General features: G+C 36.1%; 1 protein-coding gene and 1 pseudogene across 2 annotated transcripts; both read left to right on the forward strand.

Moving 5' to 3' along the window:
* Window positions 1–1,576: 1,576 nt before the first annotated feature.
* LOC146897906 (uncharacterized) lies at window positions 1,577–3,168 on the forward strand (annotated as a pseudogene). Its single transcript, XR_015022911.1, has one exon. The product of XR_015022911.1 is annotated as an uncharacterized LOC146897906 (transcript).
* Window positions 3,169–16,434: 13,266 nt separating this feature from the next.
* On the forward strand, window positions 16,435–17,621 carry LOC146897907 (F-box/kelch-repeat protein At3g23880-like). The gene is given in 3 exon segments (XM_085737554.1): window positions 16,435–16,771; window positions 16,774–17,169; window positions 17,242–17,621. Coding segments are annotated over 3 exon segments (1,062 nt in total). The 5' UTR covers window positions 16,435–16,485.
* Window positions 17,622–20,154: the final 2,533 nt, after the last annotated feature.

The following is a 20,154-nucleotide window of genomic DNA, read 5'->3' on the forward strand; positions in this document are numbered from 1 at the left end:
ATATTTTAGAATGTATAAATTAGTCCTTAATGTAATTTATTTTATTTTCATCGCAGACCATAGAATGTATTAATAGGTTTTTGTAATAGCTTAGGTGCATGTGTGTGTGCGTGTGTGTATGCCTCTATTTTTCTTTCTAGATTAAGTTAGCGGTCCTTGTGGTGGTCCAACGCCGCCATAAGGCACCTACGCTTTCATTTTTTATGCTCCGTTAGATTAACTTCATTCCAATTATTTGAAAACAACAAAAAAAATGCATATAACAAAATCACAAAAAATATTTTTTTAAATAAACCTTGATCTTAAATCAAGTGCCGTCTTTTTTATTTTATTTTCTTAATCAAACATTAATCAATTTAATTCTACTTTGAGTCTCTTTTCAAATTAAAAAAACACAAACAAATTTATTTGCCATTTGGCTTTTCATTGTAAAACCTTTTTTTCAAAAATATTAAAAAACACTCAACCAATCAAACATCAATTTTTTTTTTAACCCCGAACTACGAGGTTTTGATCCCTCACGGGTACGTAGGCAGAGGACACTCGTCCTTCCAAATCAATAAAATGTAGATAATTAGGTCCTTTTTTTTTAATCACTTAAAATTCTTTTTTCAAAATAAGCAAGTTATAGCACATTATTTAAATAAAACTAAAAGGTTCCCGTAGAGTACTACGGACATAAAGGGTGCTAACACCTTCCCTTTATGTAACCAACCCCCGGACCCCCAATTTAAACAAATTTTTTCAAAGTCGTGAAATAAAAGTGAGTCAATAAGCTAATCAAATAGCCTTGATCTCCGAAAAATGACGCGACAGAAATGGCGACTTCACTGGGGACCCCCCTAAGAGGGTTGAGCCTAACTTGGTCTTATTTAATTTTTGTGCTATAACTTGCTTAAAAAAAATCAAAACAATAAAAGATGGAAATACTTGTATATATGTTCTCCATTCCTCTTCTTTCTTCATTCTTTTAACGTGAGTGGTGAGATAAGTCCTAACCCGGACTTGAGAGAAATATAAGATAGGACGGGGTATAATCGTAGTGCCATACCAAGAGCATTCTTGGACCATGTGTACATGTGATAACCCTACTCGGTGGAGGCCTCGCGGAAGGCAGTACTCTTGTTGTCATGAGCATTCATGTCGACGTTATTACTTTCAATGTGAGTGTCTGTCGAAGCCGTGGACCTTAGTAACCCTTAACCCATCTTGGCCTTTTTAGGACGTAGTGCGGTGGCTAAACCAAGAGCATTCTTGACTTTAGTTGTCACGCGATACTACACTCGAACTAGACTTCCTTGTGGATGATATTGGACTAGGAGCATTCCTATATACCGATATATTCATAAGGGTAGTTGCAATTTGGGAACTTGGTAGAACCTTTGTTACAATTACAAATGAAACCATAGTCCTTACCTAATGGCGTTGTTACCCTTGACTCCAACATGTGACTTAACCTCACCATAATTTCACCATTTGTGTTAGCATAATCATGCATACATGCATTCATTCATAAAACAAATTATTTTTCTCATTAAAAAAAATATATATAACGAAGGACCTAAACAAGTTTTTTTGTAAACATTGTAGATATGACTACTAGGAGTATTAAGAAGTATAGCTTCCAAAGCCAAGATCTGGAAAGCTTGAGGAGTTTAGGAGGTGTCATCACCAATCCAGCAGGTTTTCAGTCTCACCATGGGAAGTTGCTCAAGATTCTCAACACAAAGTTCGACGAAGGGATCCTCAAGACTTTGGTCCAATTCTATGATCCTCTCCTCCACTGCTTCACCTTCCCAGACTACCAGCTTGTCCCCACCCTTGAAGAGTATTCCTACTTGGTCGGCTTACCAGTACTTGACAAAATACCTTTCAGTGGTCTCGAGGGGCCCCCTAAGGCATCAGATATTGCAAAAGCCCTTCACCTCAAGATATCCGACATAACTGATAACCTCACTACCAAAGGGAAAGAGAAAATCCAGGGGCTAACTTCCAAATTCCTAATCAGTAAAGCCAACATTTTTGCTGCATCAAAGAATACCGTTGCTTTCGAGTCCATCCTGGCCTTGCTCATATATGGCCTTGTGCTTTTCCCCAACGTTAATGGTTTTGTCGATGCTAATGCCATCCAAATTTTCCTCACCAAAAACCCTGTCCCTACTCTCCTTGCTGATACTTACCACTCCATCCACCATAGAACCGATAAGGAGGGCGGAACCATTCTTTGCTGTGCACCTTTACTCTATAGGTGGTACATCTCACACCTACCTCAATTCTACCTCTCCAAAGACAAAGCTATATACTCAGAGAAAATCATGTCCCTTGCTCCAGCCGATGTAGTTTGGTACAACCCAGCTTACGACACCGGAACCATCATTGACTCATGTGGGGACTTCGGTAATGTGCCTCTCCTCGGTATTCATGGGGGAATCAGCTACAACCCTATCCTAGCTAGACGACAGTTCGGGTATCCTATGAAAGAAAAGCCTTGCAACATTGCACTAGAGGGCACATTCTATCTTAACCTCACCGATAGCAAAGGTATGAGAGTTCGTGAAAGCTTGGCGTACCATCCGCAGGAAAAACAGCAATCAATTAGGGGACAAGTCAGACCTCACTTATGAAACCTATACCCAATGGGTAATCGATAGAGCTGCTGAGTATATGATGCCTTACTCTATACCGAGGTACTTGTCCTCAACCACTCCAACAATACCTTTACCCCTACCCCTTAGTACCCAAGAAAAGTACCAAGAGAAAATGGCTGACTTAAACCGTGTGTGTACCACTTGGAAAAGGAAGTACGAGGAAGCTATGTCTGAAGTAGGGGATAAAGATGTGGAAATACTGCAACTCAAGCATGAGCTCCTTAACAAAGAGCGACAATTGATCGAGAAAAATGCTCAGATCCAAGCCCAAAGTGCGACGCTTGCACAATTTATCAGCAAGAAGGAGTGCATGGATTTCTTCGCGGGGGCAGACCCAGATTTCGAGGAGTAGTCTACTACAAGAGCTCAAGAGTTTCCCACCTGTTTCACCACTTTATGTTATTTTCTAGCTTTTTGTGATGTACTTTGGAGTCCATCCCTTGGCTCAGTTTTGTTAAAAGGGAATTATCTTGTAGTACTTTAATTAGTCAATGAAATTTTCAATTATGATGTTTACAAATTTGCTTTTATAAGTCCTTCGATAAAAAAAAAAATGTCTATTTTTTGCATAAGCATCATGCATCATTTTGCATTTCATAGTCTCAATTCTGAGTCTCACAAAATTTCTTTTCCATAGAGGTCAATCTGTTTCAAAAGTGGTCCGACTGTCCTCGCCCAAGGCCAACTCGCACCTACGACACTCGTGCAAACTAAGAGGGAGAAGTGTGGACGAGAGATCACGACGCTCCAGGGCGAGTCAAAAAAGCTGCAGTTCCAGCAGGGGCACGAACGCCAACATCAACAACAGCCTGGACAACAGGCTCCAAAGATGCAGTTTGACCCAATCCCAATGACGTATGCGGAGCTGCTTACTATCTTGCTCATGAAGAACCTTGTCAAAACTAGAAAACCTCCTCGAGTGCCCAACGAGTTGCCGGTGGGTATCAACCCGACCTCTCATGTGCCTTTCATCAAGGAGCACCCGGCCATGACATTGAGCACTGTCTCTCTTTGAAGATTGAAGTCCAGAAGCTGATTGAAGCCAATATATTGCTCTTCGAAGATTGAATTCGGACTTGCAAGCCACATTTGGGTCGTTTTTGATGTTCCTTCTACTACTTATCTGTTCAAATAATGCGTTGGTTTGTTGTGTGCTGCTTTTCAAAAAAACCCTTTCGTTCTGCCCGAGACGAAAGTGAACTGGTGTAGGGCATTTTGCTTTAAGCATTTTCATCATTAATAAAAAGGTCGTTTTGATCCCGACTTTGTTTTTTATTTTGTGCTTTGTTCTGGAAAAATGGTAATACAAAAAACCAAAAAATTTAATCATTCTCAAATATCTGCATAATCATAACTTACACTTGTCAAAATCAATAATCAAATCATGCATTAATAAACCCGTTGAACACGTTAACCATGTACTCTCCTCCAACTTTGAGTTCCCTGTGTCCGAAGCTGAAGAAGGAAAATGAAGAGATTCCCGACGAGATCTCTCACATATTGGGGCATCTTAGCCATTGAAGCTGCAAACAAAATATCAAGGAGATTGTCCAGAAGATGACATTCAATTACAAAGACTGGCTCGGCGTGCTACCATTCGCTTCGCTCAAATATCGTACTTCAGTACACATTTCAACAGGGGCAGCCCCCCCTCCTTCCCCAATATGCAACATGGAGGTCGTGCTTTCCGTGAAGGTCGAAGTCCCGTCAATAGGAGTTCTGCTAAAGTCCAAGCTTGATCGAATTTAAACACATGACGACGTTGTGCAAACATATCAAAAGAGGTTTGAAACAAGCTTCTAACAAAAAGGTTCGGCCCCATGAATTTCAAGAAGGGAACTTTGTACTACTTTTCAATCAGACTCCAGGGGCAAGTGGATGCCTAATTACGAAGATTTGTGTGCAATGGCTCTTACAATCATGGATGGTGACAAACTCACACGTTCTAAGAATGCTGGTGCAGTCAAGAAATACTCTGTCAAAAAATAGCAGCTCGGTAAGTCGCAAATCTTAAAAAAGCGACTTAGGCAAAAATGAGTGTCTCGGTGGATTGAAAACCCGAAAGGGCGGTCCAGGCAAAAATTAGAGACATGAACAAAAATGATTATCCTGATAGATTGAAACCCAAAAGGGCGATCTATGCAAAAGTTAAGGATCAAAAGACAAAGTAACTGCATCTGGTCAGGCATAATCCACTTGGGGCATACCCGTTGTCAAAGAACCTCCAATTCGAAACTTGGGGCATATCCAAAGAACCTCCAATTTGAAGCATGGGGAATACCTGCTATCAAAGAACCTCCGATTCGAAGCATCTGCGGATCAAAGACTCAAAACAGGGGCATTCAAAGTTGTTAGGGAGAATAACGGTTATTGTGTTCAATGTATCTTTCCATATATTTACCATTTTCCAAATTTTTCAAAAGATCCGTGGAGCCATGCCATTGGTAGGCCACCACTCAATTCATCAAATTCGAGCCTGTGCCCATTCATTTGGAACTCTCATTTATTCTATTTGCAAAATTTCTTCTATTTTTGATGACAATACTTGAAGCAAAAAATTTTCAAAATACGAAACTTTTTTTTTTTTTTTACATCTTTTGAAAAGTGTGAACAACAAACACACTCTCTTTGAACTCGTGAGTAGTTGAAGCGAACATCAACATCTGCCTGGAGAACGGTTACACTCCGGAAGAGAAACATGGCTAAGCACAATGAAGAGGACATCTGCTTCGAGCAAAATGCTTTCACAGTCAAAAAAAAAACAAAAAAAAAGTACAAAAATAAAAGCTCGCTAAGTTGAAAACCTGAAAAGGCGGCTTAGGCAATAGAGAGCGTCCCGGTGGACTGAAAACCCGAAAGGGCGGTCCAGGCAAAAATTAGGGGCACAAAAAAGGAATATATTCCCGATGGACTGAAAACTCGAAAGAGCGGTCCAGGCAAAAGTTAGGGATTTTTCAAAAAAACAAAAAAAAATGAAAAATGACTGTTGAAGCATACCAGTGGAAGAACACTCTACGTCAATTTACAAATGCGACTTCTTACAGGCTGTTGGTTAAACAATGGGCTTTCTCCCCAAGATTCATCGGTTGCTATTCATCAATTGCAACCTTGTGCCGGGTTTTACACCGTCAACGACTTGATTTGTTCACAATAACATCATCTCCAAGGAAGTTTGCCGAGTGTTTGTACTGCGATGTCGGTCCGCTTCCCATCTTATCTGTCTTGTCTCGTTTCATCGAGTCACCTATCATATACAGTTTATACAGTCATACAAGTTACATCCATACATTCATACAATCATACATTCATACAATCATACATAAATACTTTCGCTTATTCATACATTCATACATATCATATACACAACATCAATTCATACATGATTGCATTAGTCACCAAAATCTTGTGTCGATCGTGTCTCTTCAGTTCGGTCTTTACTTATCATTGCGTCAAGCAGCAAGTTTCTACACATGAACATCTGACATTTACCTTCTTACCATCAGAAGTGTCATCCCCAGTGTGTCTGGTCCAGAGATGTCACTCATTATAAGCCCGGTGGATTCCGGCGAACTCTTACAAAGCCCAGTGGATTCTGGCAAACTTTTATCAAAAGCCGAGTGGATTCTCGCAAAAGCCGAGTGGATTCTCGCAAAACTCTTATGAAGCCCAGTGGATTCTGGCCAACTTTTTTCAAAAGCCGAGTGGATTCTCGCATATGTTTATCAAGCCGAGTGGATTCTCGCAAAAGCCGAGTGGATTCTCGCAAAAGCCCAGTGGATTCTGGCAAACTTTTATCAAAAGCCGAGTGGATTCTCGCAAAAGCCCAGTGGATTCTGGCAAACTTTTATCAAAAGCCGAGTGGATTCTCGCAAAAGCCGAGTGGATTCTCGCAAAAGCCGAGTGGATTCTCGCAAAAGCCCGGTGGATTCTGGCAAACTTTTATCAAAAGCCGAGTGGATTCTCGCAAAAGCCCAGTGTATTCTGGCAAACTTTTATCAAAAGCCGAGTGGATTCTCGCAAAAGCCGAGTGGATTCTCGCAAAAGCCCAGTGGATTCTGGCAAACTTTTATCAAAAGCCGAGTGGATTCTCGCAAAAGCCCAGTGGATTCTGGCAAACTTTTATCAAAAGCCGACTGGATTCTCGCAAAAGCCGAGTGGATTCTCGCAAAAGCCGAGTGGATTCTCGCAAAAGCCCGGTGGATTCTGGCAAACTTTTATCAAAAGCCGAGTGGATTCTCGCAAAAGCCCAGTGTATTCTGGCAAACTTTTATCAAAAGCCGAGTGGATTCTCGCAAAAGCCCAGTGGATTCTGGCAAACTTTTATCAAAAGCCGAGTGGATTCTCGCAAAAGCCCAGTGGATTCTGGCAAACTTTTATCAAAAGCCGAGTGGATTCTCGCAAACCTTTTATCTTGTTACAAGTGGCCAGTCCTAAACAATGGACAGCTTGAGTCTACCTTTATCTTGTGTCAAGTGGCCAGTCCTAAACAACGGACAGCTTGATTCTACCTTTATCTTGTGTCAAGTGGCAAGTCCTAATCAATGGACAGCTTGAGTCTATCTTTATCTTGTTTCAAGTGGCAAGTCCTAAACAACGGACAGCTTTAGTCTACCTTTCATCATGTTTCAGTTTGGAATTACATTTTATTTTCTTCAGTGTCATCCCCAGTTTAGCTGTTCAAGTGATATCGCTAAAAAGTTCTGTCTTCATTAAGCAATCGTTCCAAACCGATACGGTAGTAGACAATCTTTTCCCCAGTGAAACTACATTCCCCTAGCGGAGTCGGATCCCATTCTTCAACAAATTTGGGTATCCCGTCGTTGTTTCTCGTCTCAGTCAAGTCAACTTTGTCTTCCTGCATTCATACGAGCATTTCACGAGCATTCATAGCATCTTAGGTCCAAAATTGGTGTACTTTGTATTTAAGTCTCTTCGCTCCGATCGAATTAAAGATTCCATCTTCAAATCTCCGGACGAAGAAACTTAAATAGGGGCATCTGTCATACCCCAATTTTTGACCTAAGAATCCTACATTCATACACCGACACGTGTCCTTTGACCTGATTAACTCTTTGACTTTTTCAGCGAAAAATTTGGCAGAGAGGTATTTTAAAATACCTCATGTTTGGTTTTGAGTTGGACCCTTTTCTCTCATTATTTTATTTTTTTAATTTAAATTTTAATTTCCATCTTCTATTTTAATTTTTGTTTTTAAACTGACTTTAATTTTGGCTTCTTAAAAAAATCTTTAATTTTGGCTTCTTAAAAAAATCTTTATTTTTATTATCTATTTTTCTTTTAATCATATCATTATTGTTAGTCTTTATCTTTTTTATTCCATTTTTATTATTCATGTTTGTCCAATAAAAGTCCAAAAGGTCCAAGTTCAAAACACGTCATGCTCCTCATACGAGCCATTCCAATCCGTTTCAAGCTCCCTTTGCAACAAGTCAGGAACAACGGTTACACGCCTCAATCCTCATCCGCGTTTTGTTCCTTCCTCATCCCAATCCAAGCCATTTTTCTCTGCATCTTTCAACAAACACTAACCTAAAATCCCACACTATAAAAGGAACCTGCAAACACACAAGTTAGGGGCCGAAATTTCAATCCCAACCTGTAAACAAATCACGCACAAATTCATCAGCTTTCACACACGCACATCTCATCATAACCTGCGTCTCACAAGAACAACACAACAGTCACGATTGCAAAACCCAACACCCTCGAATCCGATTCGAAACTCACAGGAACAGCATCTGTCAAACAACCGTCACAGACACCACAACCTATAAAACCCATTTTCGTAAACCAGCATAGATAAATCGACATCATAACCCAAAGCACAATTTCAACACAACACGACATCAGTAACCACAAACCCCAACACACATAACCTTCAAACCCGACGAGTCCACACAAACCACAACGCACGCAGTCGACCGTTCCCAACACAAATCCAATCGCAAGCATCAACAACCTAGTAGCAATCTGCCAAACCGACGCATCACGAACCGTCACCAAACCCAGACGAAAACAAACCCCATTCAATCTCGGATTCAGACACACGAACAGAAGCTAAGGGACAACTTCAAAGTCGCTGCAAACATCAACAACGTTCAATCCAGACCGTTTTCAGGCCGTCACGAACCGCACACACACAAGGCCGATTCATAAACCGGTTCTCACAAACGGAACAGACAGGCACGCAAGCGGGGACAACACACCAGAACCGGCCATCTCAAACAAAACGGAGTTGAATCGCTCATCCCTCAAACCGCAACATCAAGTCCGAACCGAAAATCAAAGGTAGCGTTTCTATTTGTTTAGTTTCTGTTTCTTTTTAGACATAGAACTTAAGGATTTGTACTTGGGGATTTTGGATTTAAAAAGAAATAACGAGGGTAAGGATAGTTTGTATTTGGGGATTTTGGTTTTAAAAAGAACACATGAGGTGAGAAAGAGAACACGCAGCTTTAAGAGAGGGAAGAGAGTGATCTGTTAGAAGAAGAAGATAGATGAACAGGGTTTCGAAAGAGAGAATGAGGGAGAAGATAGAGGGTAGAGAGAGAAACTCTCTGTAAAATGAATGAAAAATGGGTTAACAACCCATATATGCTCCCCCAACCGGTCGGTTCCTGAAACCGACCCGGTACTATACAAACTTGACCCGACAAACCTTCCAGGCCCATGCGCGCCCCTGCTTCTTTTAAGGCCCAGTATGCATTTTTGTTCCCTGCACCCCCATGCCTACTCTCTGCACCCCCCTGCATGCATCTTTATTTTTATCTCTAGATTATTCATTTCCTATGCATTTAATTACCATTGTATATTGTTTCACAGCATCTCAATTATTTCATGTTGCATTTTTAGCATTTGTAATTACCATCATTTATTTTATTGCATAGTCTTTAGTTTGTACATTAGGATTGAATGTAAATAATCCATGCATTTTTAGTTTAGTCTCTATCATTTCATATTTTTAATTTAGTTTGTAGTTTCGCATATTTTAGAATGTATAAATTAGTCCTTAATGTAATTTATTTTATTTTCATCGCAGACCATAGAATGTATTAATAGGTTTTTGTAATAGCTTAGGTGCATGTGTGTGTGCGTGTGTGTATGCCTCTATTTTTCTTTCTAGATTAGGTTAGCGGTCCTTGTGGTGGTCCAACGCCGCCATAAGGCACCTACGCTTTCATTTTTTATGCTCCGTTAGATTAACTTCATTCCAATTATTTGAAAACAACAAAAAAAATGCATATAACAAAATCACAAAAAATATTTTTTTAAATAAACCTTGATCTTAAATCAAGTGCCGTCTTTTTTATTTTATTTTCTTAATCAAACATTAATCAATTTAATTCTACTTTGAGTCTCTTTTCAAATTAAAAAAACACAAACAAATTTATTTGCCATTTGGCTTTTCATTGTAAAACCTTTTTTTCAAAAATATTAAAAAACACTCAACCAATCAAACATCAATTTTTTTTTTAACCCCGAACTACGAGGTTTTGATCCCTCACGGGTACGTAGGCAGAGGACACTCGTCCTTCCAAATCAATAAAATGTAGATAATTAGGTCCTCTTTTTTTTTAATCACTTAAAATTCTTTTTTCAAAATAAGCAAGTTATAGCACATTATTTAAATAAAACTAAAAGGTTCCCGTAGAGTACTACGGACATAAAGGGTGCTAACACCTTCCCTTTATGTAACCAACCCCTGGACCCCCAATTTAAACAAATTTTTTCAAAGTCGTGAAATAAAAGTGAGTCAATAAGCTAATCAAATAGCCTTGATCTCCGAAAAATGACGCGACAGTATGCATTATTTTATTTTTTTGTTTCTTACATTTGAGACCGGATGAAGTATTTATTTTTGAAGGTTTAGCTGGAAGTTAATTGGCCAAAGAAGATGGCAAGTCAAAACAAGATATTTCCAGCATTCTTTGCTCTTTTTTATGAACATTGGCTACTTGTTTCAAAGTTCAAACTGTATGTTTCGTTTGTCCATTGATTTTTAGTTATTTGCTTGTCCTACATTGTTCTTTCCGACATCAAGTTTTTTAAGTTTCTTTTGGCTTTTTAGTGGTTCATTTTGCTAGTATGTGGAACATAAGGAATAAGGTAATAAGATGGAAACACCAATCTTCTCCTATGTTGTACTCACACACACCACTATTTTGTATACTTTTGCAAGAAATATCTGCCTAGTGCCTACAATAACCAAAGAGACATCTTTGTTGGAATAAAAGAATTGGCATACTTCAGTATTGAAAGTTGGAGAATGCTAAATAGTGTTTCATAGATATTGGTTAAGCAATTAAAATAAGTAGGATTTTATTTGAACGCGGTGTGATTAATACTTTTTTTAACAGCAAATTTTATTTGAAATCCCGATTCCTGCTCAAGACAAACAGAGACCGGTAATTCAGAGAATACAAACTAAAGGTGCCGTATATAGGCGGAACATCCAAAAATAAACACCATAAAAGATGCCCCTACACTCAACACATAGCCAAACCCTACCTTCCACACCTATGAGGACAACACCCTCCAAAATAAACATCACCACCTAAAACAGACTCCTACACGAAATGACCACTAAACGATATCCATAACCACTCATCGCCACTACTCATCCCAACATAACACCCCTCTAAATGAAACACTCTGTCCTCATCACCAAATTTGAGCCACTGTTCTAAAGATCATTCAGCTTCCACCACCTCTCAACCTCTGGTCCACCGAGAGAACACCAAAAAAGCCCAAAACCAAATATCAACCAAAGAATTGACTCCATATCTCGAACCAAAATCGATCGGCCCACCAGACTTCAGGACCAAATCAGAAGGGCACCCCTCACCCCCAGTCCACCAAGGTAACACCATAGCCAGCCAAACAAGATTGTAGCTAGACACCAACTCCCGGTCTCGAAGCAAAAATAACCGACCTGCCAAAATCCAGCACACAATATGTAAGACACCACACCCTCAAAGCACTCTAAACACCTGAACAACCCAAAACTCAAACAAGAGCTAGCATCGATGAATATGGACCCGAGTAACAGAGGCGGTCTCCAAAAAAAATCACCGACAACAACCACCACAAAAACACCTACCTCCTCACCAAAGAAACAAATAACATCCCCCTCTTATAGCTCCCGTCTGCAAAGCGTTCTAACACCAAATCCGAGTCCAAAATAGGTCAAAACTTATGAAGACCTAAAACACATGAATATGTTTACTAGTAAACAATGAAATCTTACGAAGGTTTAATCACACCTATATATCTGCTACTAAATAACCAATCATATGAAGGCTTGAGTTTATAAAAAAAAAACTTCAACAATATCAATAATGGAAGATATAATATAAATACAAAAGGTTTAATACACCGGCCGGATATGCCTAATAGACATTTTTGTAAGCCTTTGCCTGGCCTATTTAATTAAATAGGCCTTATAGAAAAAACTAAAGAGCATCTTTATTTTTCATGAAACCCAATAAAAAAACTCAGATATTAATTTAAATTCTAAACTTGTACTTTTGTTTTATTTGAATAAAAAAATTGTATTAATAATAAACGATATTCGTTTATTCATTTAAATTGATAGATTAAACTTTCAAAAATAAAAAATAATGAATCTGCGAAGAAACTCACAACATGCATGTTAAAAACATAAAATGAAAAAGTACAAAAACCGACAAATATGACTATATTCAACTCTCGGGAATATCCATGTCTCCGAATTCACAATGTGTTGCCAACGTCAAAGTTTGCATTTAACTGAAATTGATCTGGCAATCTGAACTGAACAAACACCTGAACAAGACCTGGAAAGACAAACAACGTCACACAATGATGACAAATAAAACAACATCGTATCAAGACGACGAAAACACGAAGAAAAAAAACACTAAATCTACTTACTATATTATTATAAAGACAAGTCCCTATGATTTTACCATTTTGCCCCTAAGAGGGGCATTTTAGTAATTTCCTATTGATGGGGTGTGGTTAGTGCCATCATTTTTAGGGTGCATTTCCCATTTTGCCCCTCACCATTTTTTTTAATTATTTTATAATTTTTATATTTTTAATAACTTTTAACTATTTTCCAATTTTTTCCTTCAAAAAAACTATTTTCCAATTTTTATTTTTTTTAACTATTTTTCAATTTTTTCACCCAAATTCAGTTGCTTCTACATTGCCGTTGTGGGAGATTAAGGTATCGTTTGACCCGACTTTTTCCAACTTCTTTTTTTTTTTTGGTAGAATTTTTATTATCTTTTTTTCAAAAGAATTTTATTATCTTTGTATCACTTATATATTTAATTTCAATATTGTTTAATCATCACAACCTCACAAATATTTTTATTTCCTTTCTTCAGCCTCGCGAATATATACACACACACATTAACGTTTAAAGTAATATGTTATGTCCGTCTGTTTGTTTTTTGTTACGCTGATGCATATAATTTTTTTTGGTATTGCTTGGTTGAGTGCTACCTCACCGATTTTTTTTAACTATTTTCCAATTTTCATATTTTTAAAAACTTTTGACTATTTTCCAATTTTTTTATTTTTAACTATTTTCTAATTTTTTCTCCCAAATTCAGTTGCTTCTACACTACCGTTGTGGGAGATTAAGATACCGTTTGACCCGGTTTTTTTTTCAACTTCTCTACATTTTTTAGGAGAAGTTAGGCCAAGTAGAATATCAATTAAGTATTTACTAAAAAAGGTACTTTTTTTTAATGCATAAAATTGAATGGAATGAGCTTTGGCCAAAAGTTGTTGAATGGTACTTCAAAAAACTACTTCTCGACAATTTATTTCACAAGCATCTCTCTTCAATTCACGTTGGGAACCTTTTCTTTTATTTTCTAATATTATATTTCAATATGTTTTTTTTTCTTCCATTTAATTTTTTTTAGCCATTCCATTTAATTTTTTTAAGGAGGCTCCATTTAATTTTATTACCTTTTTTTTAAAGAAAATTTATTATCTTTTTATCACTTATATATTTAATTTAAATATCGTTTAATCATAACAACCTCACAAATATTTTTATTCACGCTATCATTTAATGATACAAAATATTTTTATTTTCTTTCTTCAACCTCGCAAATATACAGACACACATATTAGCGTTTAGAGTAATACTTTACGTGTGTCTGTTTTTTTTGTTACGCTAATACTTATAATTTTTATAAAATTTTGATTTTAATTAAAAGTAAAATTGTAGATGTCTTTTCTTCAAAAAAAGGTATAGATGCCTAAAAAATTTATACTTATCTTATATATATATATATATATATATATATATATATATATATATATATATATATATATAGATATATATATATATATATATATAGATATATATAGATATATATATATATATATATATATATATATATAGATATATATATATATATATATATATATATATATATATATATATATATATATATATATATATATATAGATATATATATATATATATATATATATATATATATATATATATTTATATTGCACCTTTATATCGTAACAAATTATGCATATCTTTTTCTTATTCAAAAAAACTAAACATTGCTAAATAGAAAAGATATTATTTTCTATTTTGTCAGCATCAGATGATAGGATTTTGTATAAGTTTGATAATGACCCGAAAGATGTCTTTCCTTATGTAGTGGGAATATAGTTGATGTAACACTATGGGAAAAATGCTCCGTAGCTTTATCATTTACCATCTATTTACCTTGAGTTCTTTGCTTCCATTTTGTAGTTAATGGCAACCCGAATATATGTAACAATTGGTCAGGTGTGAGGCTGCTCATCAACCTACATCATCCGGTTGTTGAGAAGTTTAAGACTTAGTAAGTTTGCATTATGATTTCACAATACTGTGTTAGAGTAACTTATTATTTCACAATCCGATTTGATTGTTTTTTGACCATGTTTCTTGAATTGTTATCGTGACCTTAACACTTCTCAAGCTCAGAGTCAAAGCTTCAGTTAGAACTTAAGTCAGAGTTCAACTTCTTCTCAACGTACTTTGTACAACGATTTTTCCAAACTGTCTCAGGTTAGGCCAATTGCTGAATTTATAAACTTAGTCAATGTCTGCTTTTTTATGCACAAACATGCTTTGAGTTTTTTTACGCACAAATTAAAAATACATATTGCATTATTCTTTATTTCATGTGCATAATTTGTGTTAGGAAACATACTGCATCACTATGGAAAACAACTAAATTCAATCGTAAACAGTTTGGATTGTATTATGAGAGTTGCACCAAATGTTCGAAGACATAAATTCCAAATGGTGCTAGCTATATACGCACATGCGGAAGTGATGCTTAATTTCCATTTGTTTCAACAATGTTAATTGGTCAACGGGGTACATATAATGTACATGCATGCATTTATCTAAACTTTATAGGAAGATAAATTAGAAGTCATGCTAAATTTTCTTTAGCTTAAAATCAGTTATGCTACCTTTATTTTATAAATTATATGTAACTATATTCGCATACATCTTATCCATGTAAATATGCATTAGACTAATATTGCAGTTATTTTCCTGTTTAGCATTTCCCAAACGAGGTGTCAAGAACAATTATGAAAGGAAAGCGCAAAACAATCACTCTCATTGATGACCAGACATAGAGACAATATAATTGTCGCCTCATTACCGCCGATAGAGCAAGTTATGAAAATTACTTGGGTGGGCAGTGGTTCAATTTTTGCAGATAATGAGTGATGGAAGAAGGTAGTAAGCTCATCTTTGATCTCGAAAAGTCACAGAAGAACTTGCAAATTCGAGTTGTTCCAAAGTAGATCTTTGTTGTTGAACTATTTGAACTTCTACTATTTTGACGTGTCGTTTTGGACTATAGTCGTAAACTATCTTGACTTTGGGATGTCATTTGTTCTTTTCATTTTTTCTGGTGTAAATATTGGCAAAAATCTCTTTTTAGTTAGTCTATGAAACTTGCAATCTCTTTTATAAACCTAACTATTACGTTAATCTGCACATTGTTGGTTCCTTCATTGGTTCCAATTAGTATCATGTTAATTGTATTGTTGTTTTCCTAATTAACATGATACCCATGTTGTTCAAGAGATTAGGAAAACAACATTACAATTATCTTCAACATATCACCTTAACTCTAATCCTAGACTAGATTATCTTCACTCACCGATGCTACTTCTTTGCTTGATTTCATTTGATGTAAATATGGGTATCAATCATTATTTGGTAACTCTATAACAACAACACTCTTTTTTATAATTTTGGATAATATGTAAATTGACACATCATTGGTTCCTTTATTGGTTCCAATTGTTTTCATCCTAAATATTATATCAATTCCTAATCTCATAAACTGATTATATGCTCTCTTAATCAGCCCATACATATTTTATGATGAATTACAATGTTCCGTCGTTTTAACATCTCTTCTTTTGAAGATTTTTTTATCGAATACGTTATTGAACCCGTGCGAAGCACGGGTTTGTAACTAGTAGAAAATAAAACACAATAGGATTTAAGGTAAAAAAAGTAACCTTAAACCATCCCTCTTTGATGGATGAAGCGAAAAAATTTAGGACTTTTAGGCGATGGGTCGCTTAAAAGATAGTTGTTTCTTGGTATCACAGACTTAAAAAAATCACTTCTTGACCAAAAAAAGTATAAAAAAAAAATATATATATATATATACCTTGGGCCTCAGTCTTCATTAGTAAAAACAGTACTAATATATTCACCTATATATTTCATCACCTGGAATCCCGTAGGGTTACGCGCAACAGAGTCAAGAACATGGCAGAGAAGAAATACACTCGCATGGCGAAGATGAAAGAGACGTTATATCTTCCTTCTAAATTAATCATTCAAATCCTGCTGAGGTTGCCGGTGAAGTCTCTTTTATGTTTCAAATGCGTTTGTAAGTCATGGTTTTCTCTTATCTCTGATCCCTCGCATGTTGATGTTTCCGCCGCAAGAATTGTGTCCATATCAAAACCTCGACCTCTTGCTGAAATTCGCTCTATAGATTTTGAAACATCCATCAACCATGATATTGTTTCACTGGACCATACATGTCTTCTTCGCGAGGATAATTTTTTTATGAAATTAAAGTTTCATGCAGAGGGTTTATAATTTTGCGAGATTTCACAAACGACTATGTATTCCGTAAACATAAAAAATCAAGCCTCTTTGTATGGAATCTATCTACTAGATTTCACAAAGAAATACCTTTGTCTCCTTTATCTGCAGAATTACATGGATACCGTCCAAGTGATCTATATGGTTTTGGTTATGACCGATCAAGAGATGATTACTTGGTGGTTTTATTGTCCTTGTGTCGAATTCCAACCTTAGTGAAAACTTCATCATATTTAGAGTTTTTTTCATTGAGAGATAATACATGGAATGAAATTAAAGATCCCCACTTCACTTATTTGAAGGTCCCCAAAGAAGGATTATTCTTTAATGGGGCTATTCATTGGTTGGCTTCACATTATCATGATATACGGGTGGAAGTTATTGTTGTCTTTGATTTAATGGAAAGGAAACTGTTAGAGATACCTCTTCCAGATGATTTCAACCATGATCCTAAGTATTATGGTTTGTGGGTATTTGGAGAATTTCTCAGTCTATGGAATATGAATTTTCATAATCCGGCACTTGAAATATGGGTGATGAAAGAATACAAACTGAAATCATCTTGGACTAAGACTCTTGTAATTCCTATTGACAATGACATACCTTGGTTTTCCCCTATATACTCTACAAAAAGTGGTGATATTATTGGAACTGGTGGTCGTCATGGATTGGTGAAGTATAATAACAAGGGACAACTTTTAGAGCATCTCAAAATGAATCCAAAGGCATTTGAAGTGGCCATGTATAAAGAGCCTCTGCTTTCACTCCCTCGTGACCGTGAGCAAGTTTAACAAGATGGCAAAAAATCACGAAGAATGAGGTTTTGAAATATTCTCCTTCACCATTTTCTTGATATTTCTATGTTTCAGACCAGAAAAACAAAAACTAGTTGATGAGCTACACATTAATTAATAAGACTTTAAGTCTTAGCACTTTATTCAATGAATAAAGGTAACAAAGAGAAGATAATTTTTGTTGTTCAAATGTAACATATCTACATGTCATTTTATCTACTTAACTCTGCAAAGTGATATATGAGTAAACAAAATACTACTATAGGTAGCATTCTTTTCAAGCTAGGATAAAAACTTATTTGGTGGCTTTGCATACATGCATGTTTATAGAAACTGTGACTTGCACAATGAAAACAAGGCAAAACAGTAGTTTGATGACAGATTGGGTGAATAAGCGTAGGATAGTATAAGGTTCATTGTATTTTGTTATTGAACTATTCATTTTATGTTTAATATGATGTATTGTTCAATTGCATTTATAGTAGACACTATTTGTTTGATCTTTTATAATTCATTTTATTTACATTTTGTCTAGTTGTAGATCGGTTCTTGTTGTCTCATATGTAATGAATAATAAATTGTTCGTATATATAGGACAAACTATTTGTTTGACCCTTTTATAGTTCCTTCATTTACATTTTGATCTACTTGATGATTGGTTCTTTTTGTCTCATCGATGATAAGCTAACAATGCATGTTTGGATTGCCGGTTAGATTAGCGAATATCACGGTGATGCCATAATCTTGTTGAAGCTACACACAGTTACTTAACTTAGAGAGAAAAATTAAATGCATTTTACATACAATGTGCATTATATAATGGAATTGAGGTTGCATTTCATAAAATAGCATACTAGATATCTCAAAAACCTATATGTTGTGACTTGTGAGTGAAAGGGGCTTACAACCATGTGATCTTCGGGTCGATCTCGAAATCAAGCATATGAAAAGAATTCTGTTGGAAGAGGTTCTAGATTTGGATGCTCAACAGAACCTAGAAAATATTTCTTAGAAGAATAGTCATTTACGAAATACTTTGGGAAACTGGTTGCTAGCAGACATATGACTAGTGGATTCTTAGGGTTCTTTTTATTCTTATGAAATTAAATTTTGTTGCAGAGAATATGTAAACTTCAACTGCCTTTGCCATTCCAACCAATGTTATATGGTGTGTTTAGGAAAGACATACTTCACAAACATGGTTATATATCATAGAATGTTCGGTTATATATCTCGTAGAATAAAATCATACTGTGTTCACCTGCTCCTGAAACCTTTTGGTCTGTCCCTTATATGCTTATGTAAAGTGCCACTCTGAGTAGCAAAATTTTAACAAACCGCTATTGTTTCGCAATATATGTTTTAGTACTGAGTATTGTAAAATAGCGGCTATAGCACAATAGCGTAGTTGACTTTGAACATAGAACTATTTTCCACGATCCGCAATTCACGACACTGATATTATAATAATTCCAATAATCGTATTACACTTCTTTATCAAGTTTGCTTCCATTTGAGTACGGTTCCACTGAACCCGCGCCTATATTTTGCTAACACATTTACTTGTTTGCAATAAGTGTTTATATGAATATTGACTGCTAGCTAGTGTATATTTGATTGAGTTGTTGGTAACATATTTTATTTTTGCAGGTTTAGCTGGAAGATCATTGGCCAAAGAAATGGCTGGCCTCAACAAGTTGAAGGATCGTTTTCCTTTTCAGACTACGAATTGTGATAGTATTCAGTTTCATTCAGCAGCTTGAACATTAGCTAAATAAGTTGTTGTCTATGGAGCACGGACACAGACACCAGCTACTACATGCACACCGACATGCTGACACGGAAAATAATTTGAAAAAAAAAATACATAATTTAGTGTAATCATAGATGTTGTGTCGGTGTCGATGTCGGACACCGTTGCATGTCCAAGATCGAGACACACCTAATCCGAGGAGTGTCCGTGTTTCATAAGTTGTTGTTGATGATTTTAATGTTTGAACAATATGTTTGAGACTCTATAGTTCTAATATTTATGCATAATTTGATTGTGTTTGGATATGCTCGGACCAAAATGACTGATGAATGATTGTAGATAGGGAAAAAAAAAAGTTTCTTTCTGATTTCAAAAATAATAGGTAATTGGCAAACATTTAACAAAATTATTTCACCTTTTTCTTGACTCATTGGTACGAATTCAAAAGTTTCACCTTATGCATCTTCTAAGGTTAGTATGCAGTTTACCTTTTTCAGAGAAGTAGTAGATGCATGGAAAATTTGTGTTCAGGTCTCCATTGTGGTATGTGTTTTCGACCTATGTCACCAATAAATTTTATAATGTACAAGATAATGCGTCATTCGGTAAAACCTCATTCAAACCTCATCCATTCGCCAAGCATTTTCGAACTCGAACGAGCATCTTGGTCGGTTTTGCCTCACCCCCACTTCACATTCCAACAAAATGAGATAATGTTGGTGCCACTAAGTTTTCTAGTTTTGCTTACGGGAATAATTTGAACAATGCCTAATTTTC

This window comes from Medicago sativa, chromosome 8, assembly GCF_051527215.1.
Source record: "Medicago sativa cultivar Bolivia chromosome 8, Bolivia_mono, whole genome shotgun sequence".
In the NCBI taxonomy this organism is placed as follows: Eukaryota; Viridiplantae; Streptophyta; class Magnoliopsida; order Fabales; family Fabaceae; genus Medicago; species Medicago sativa.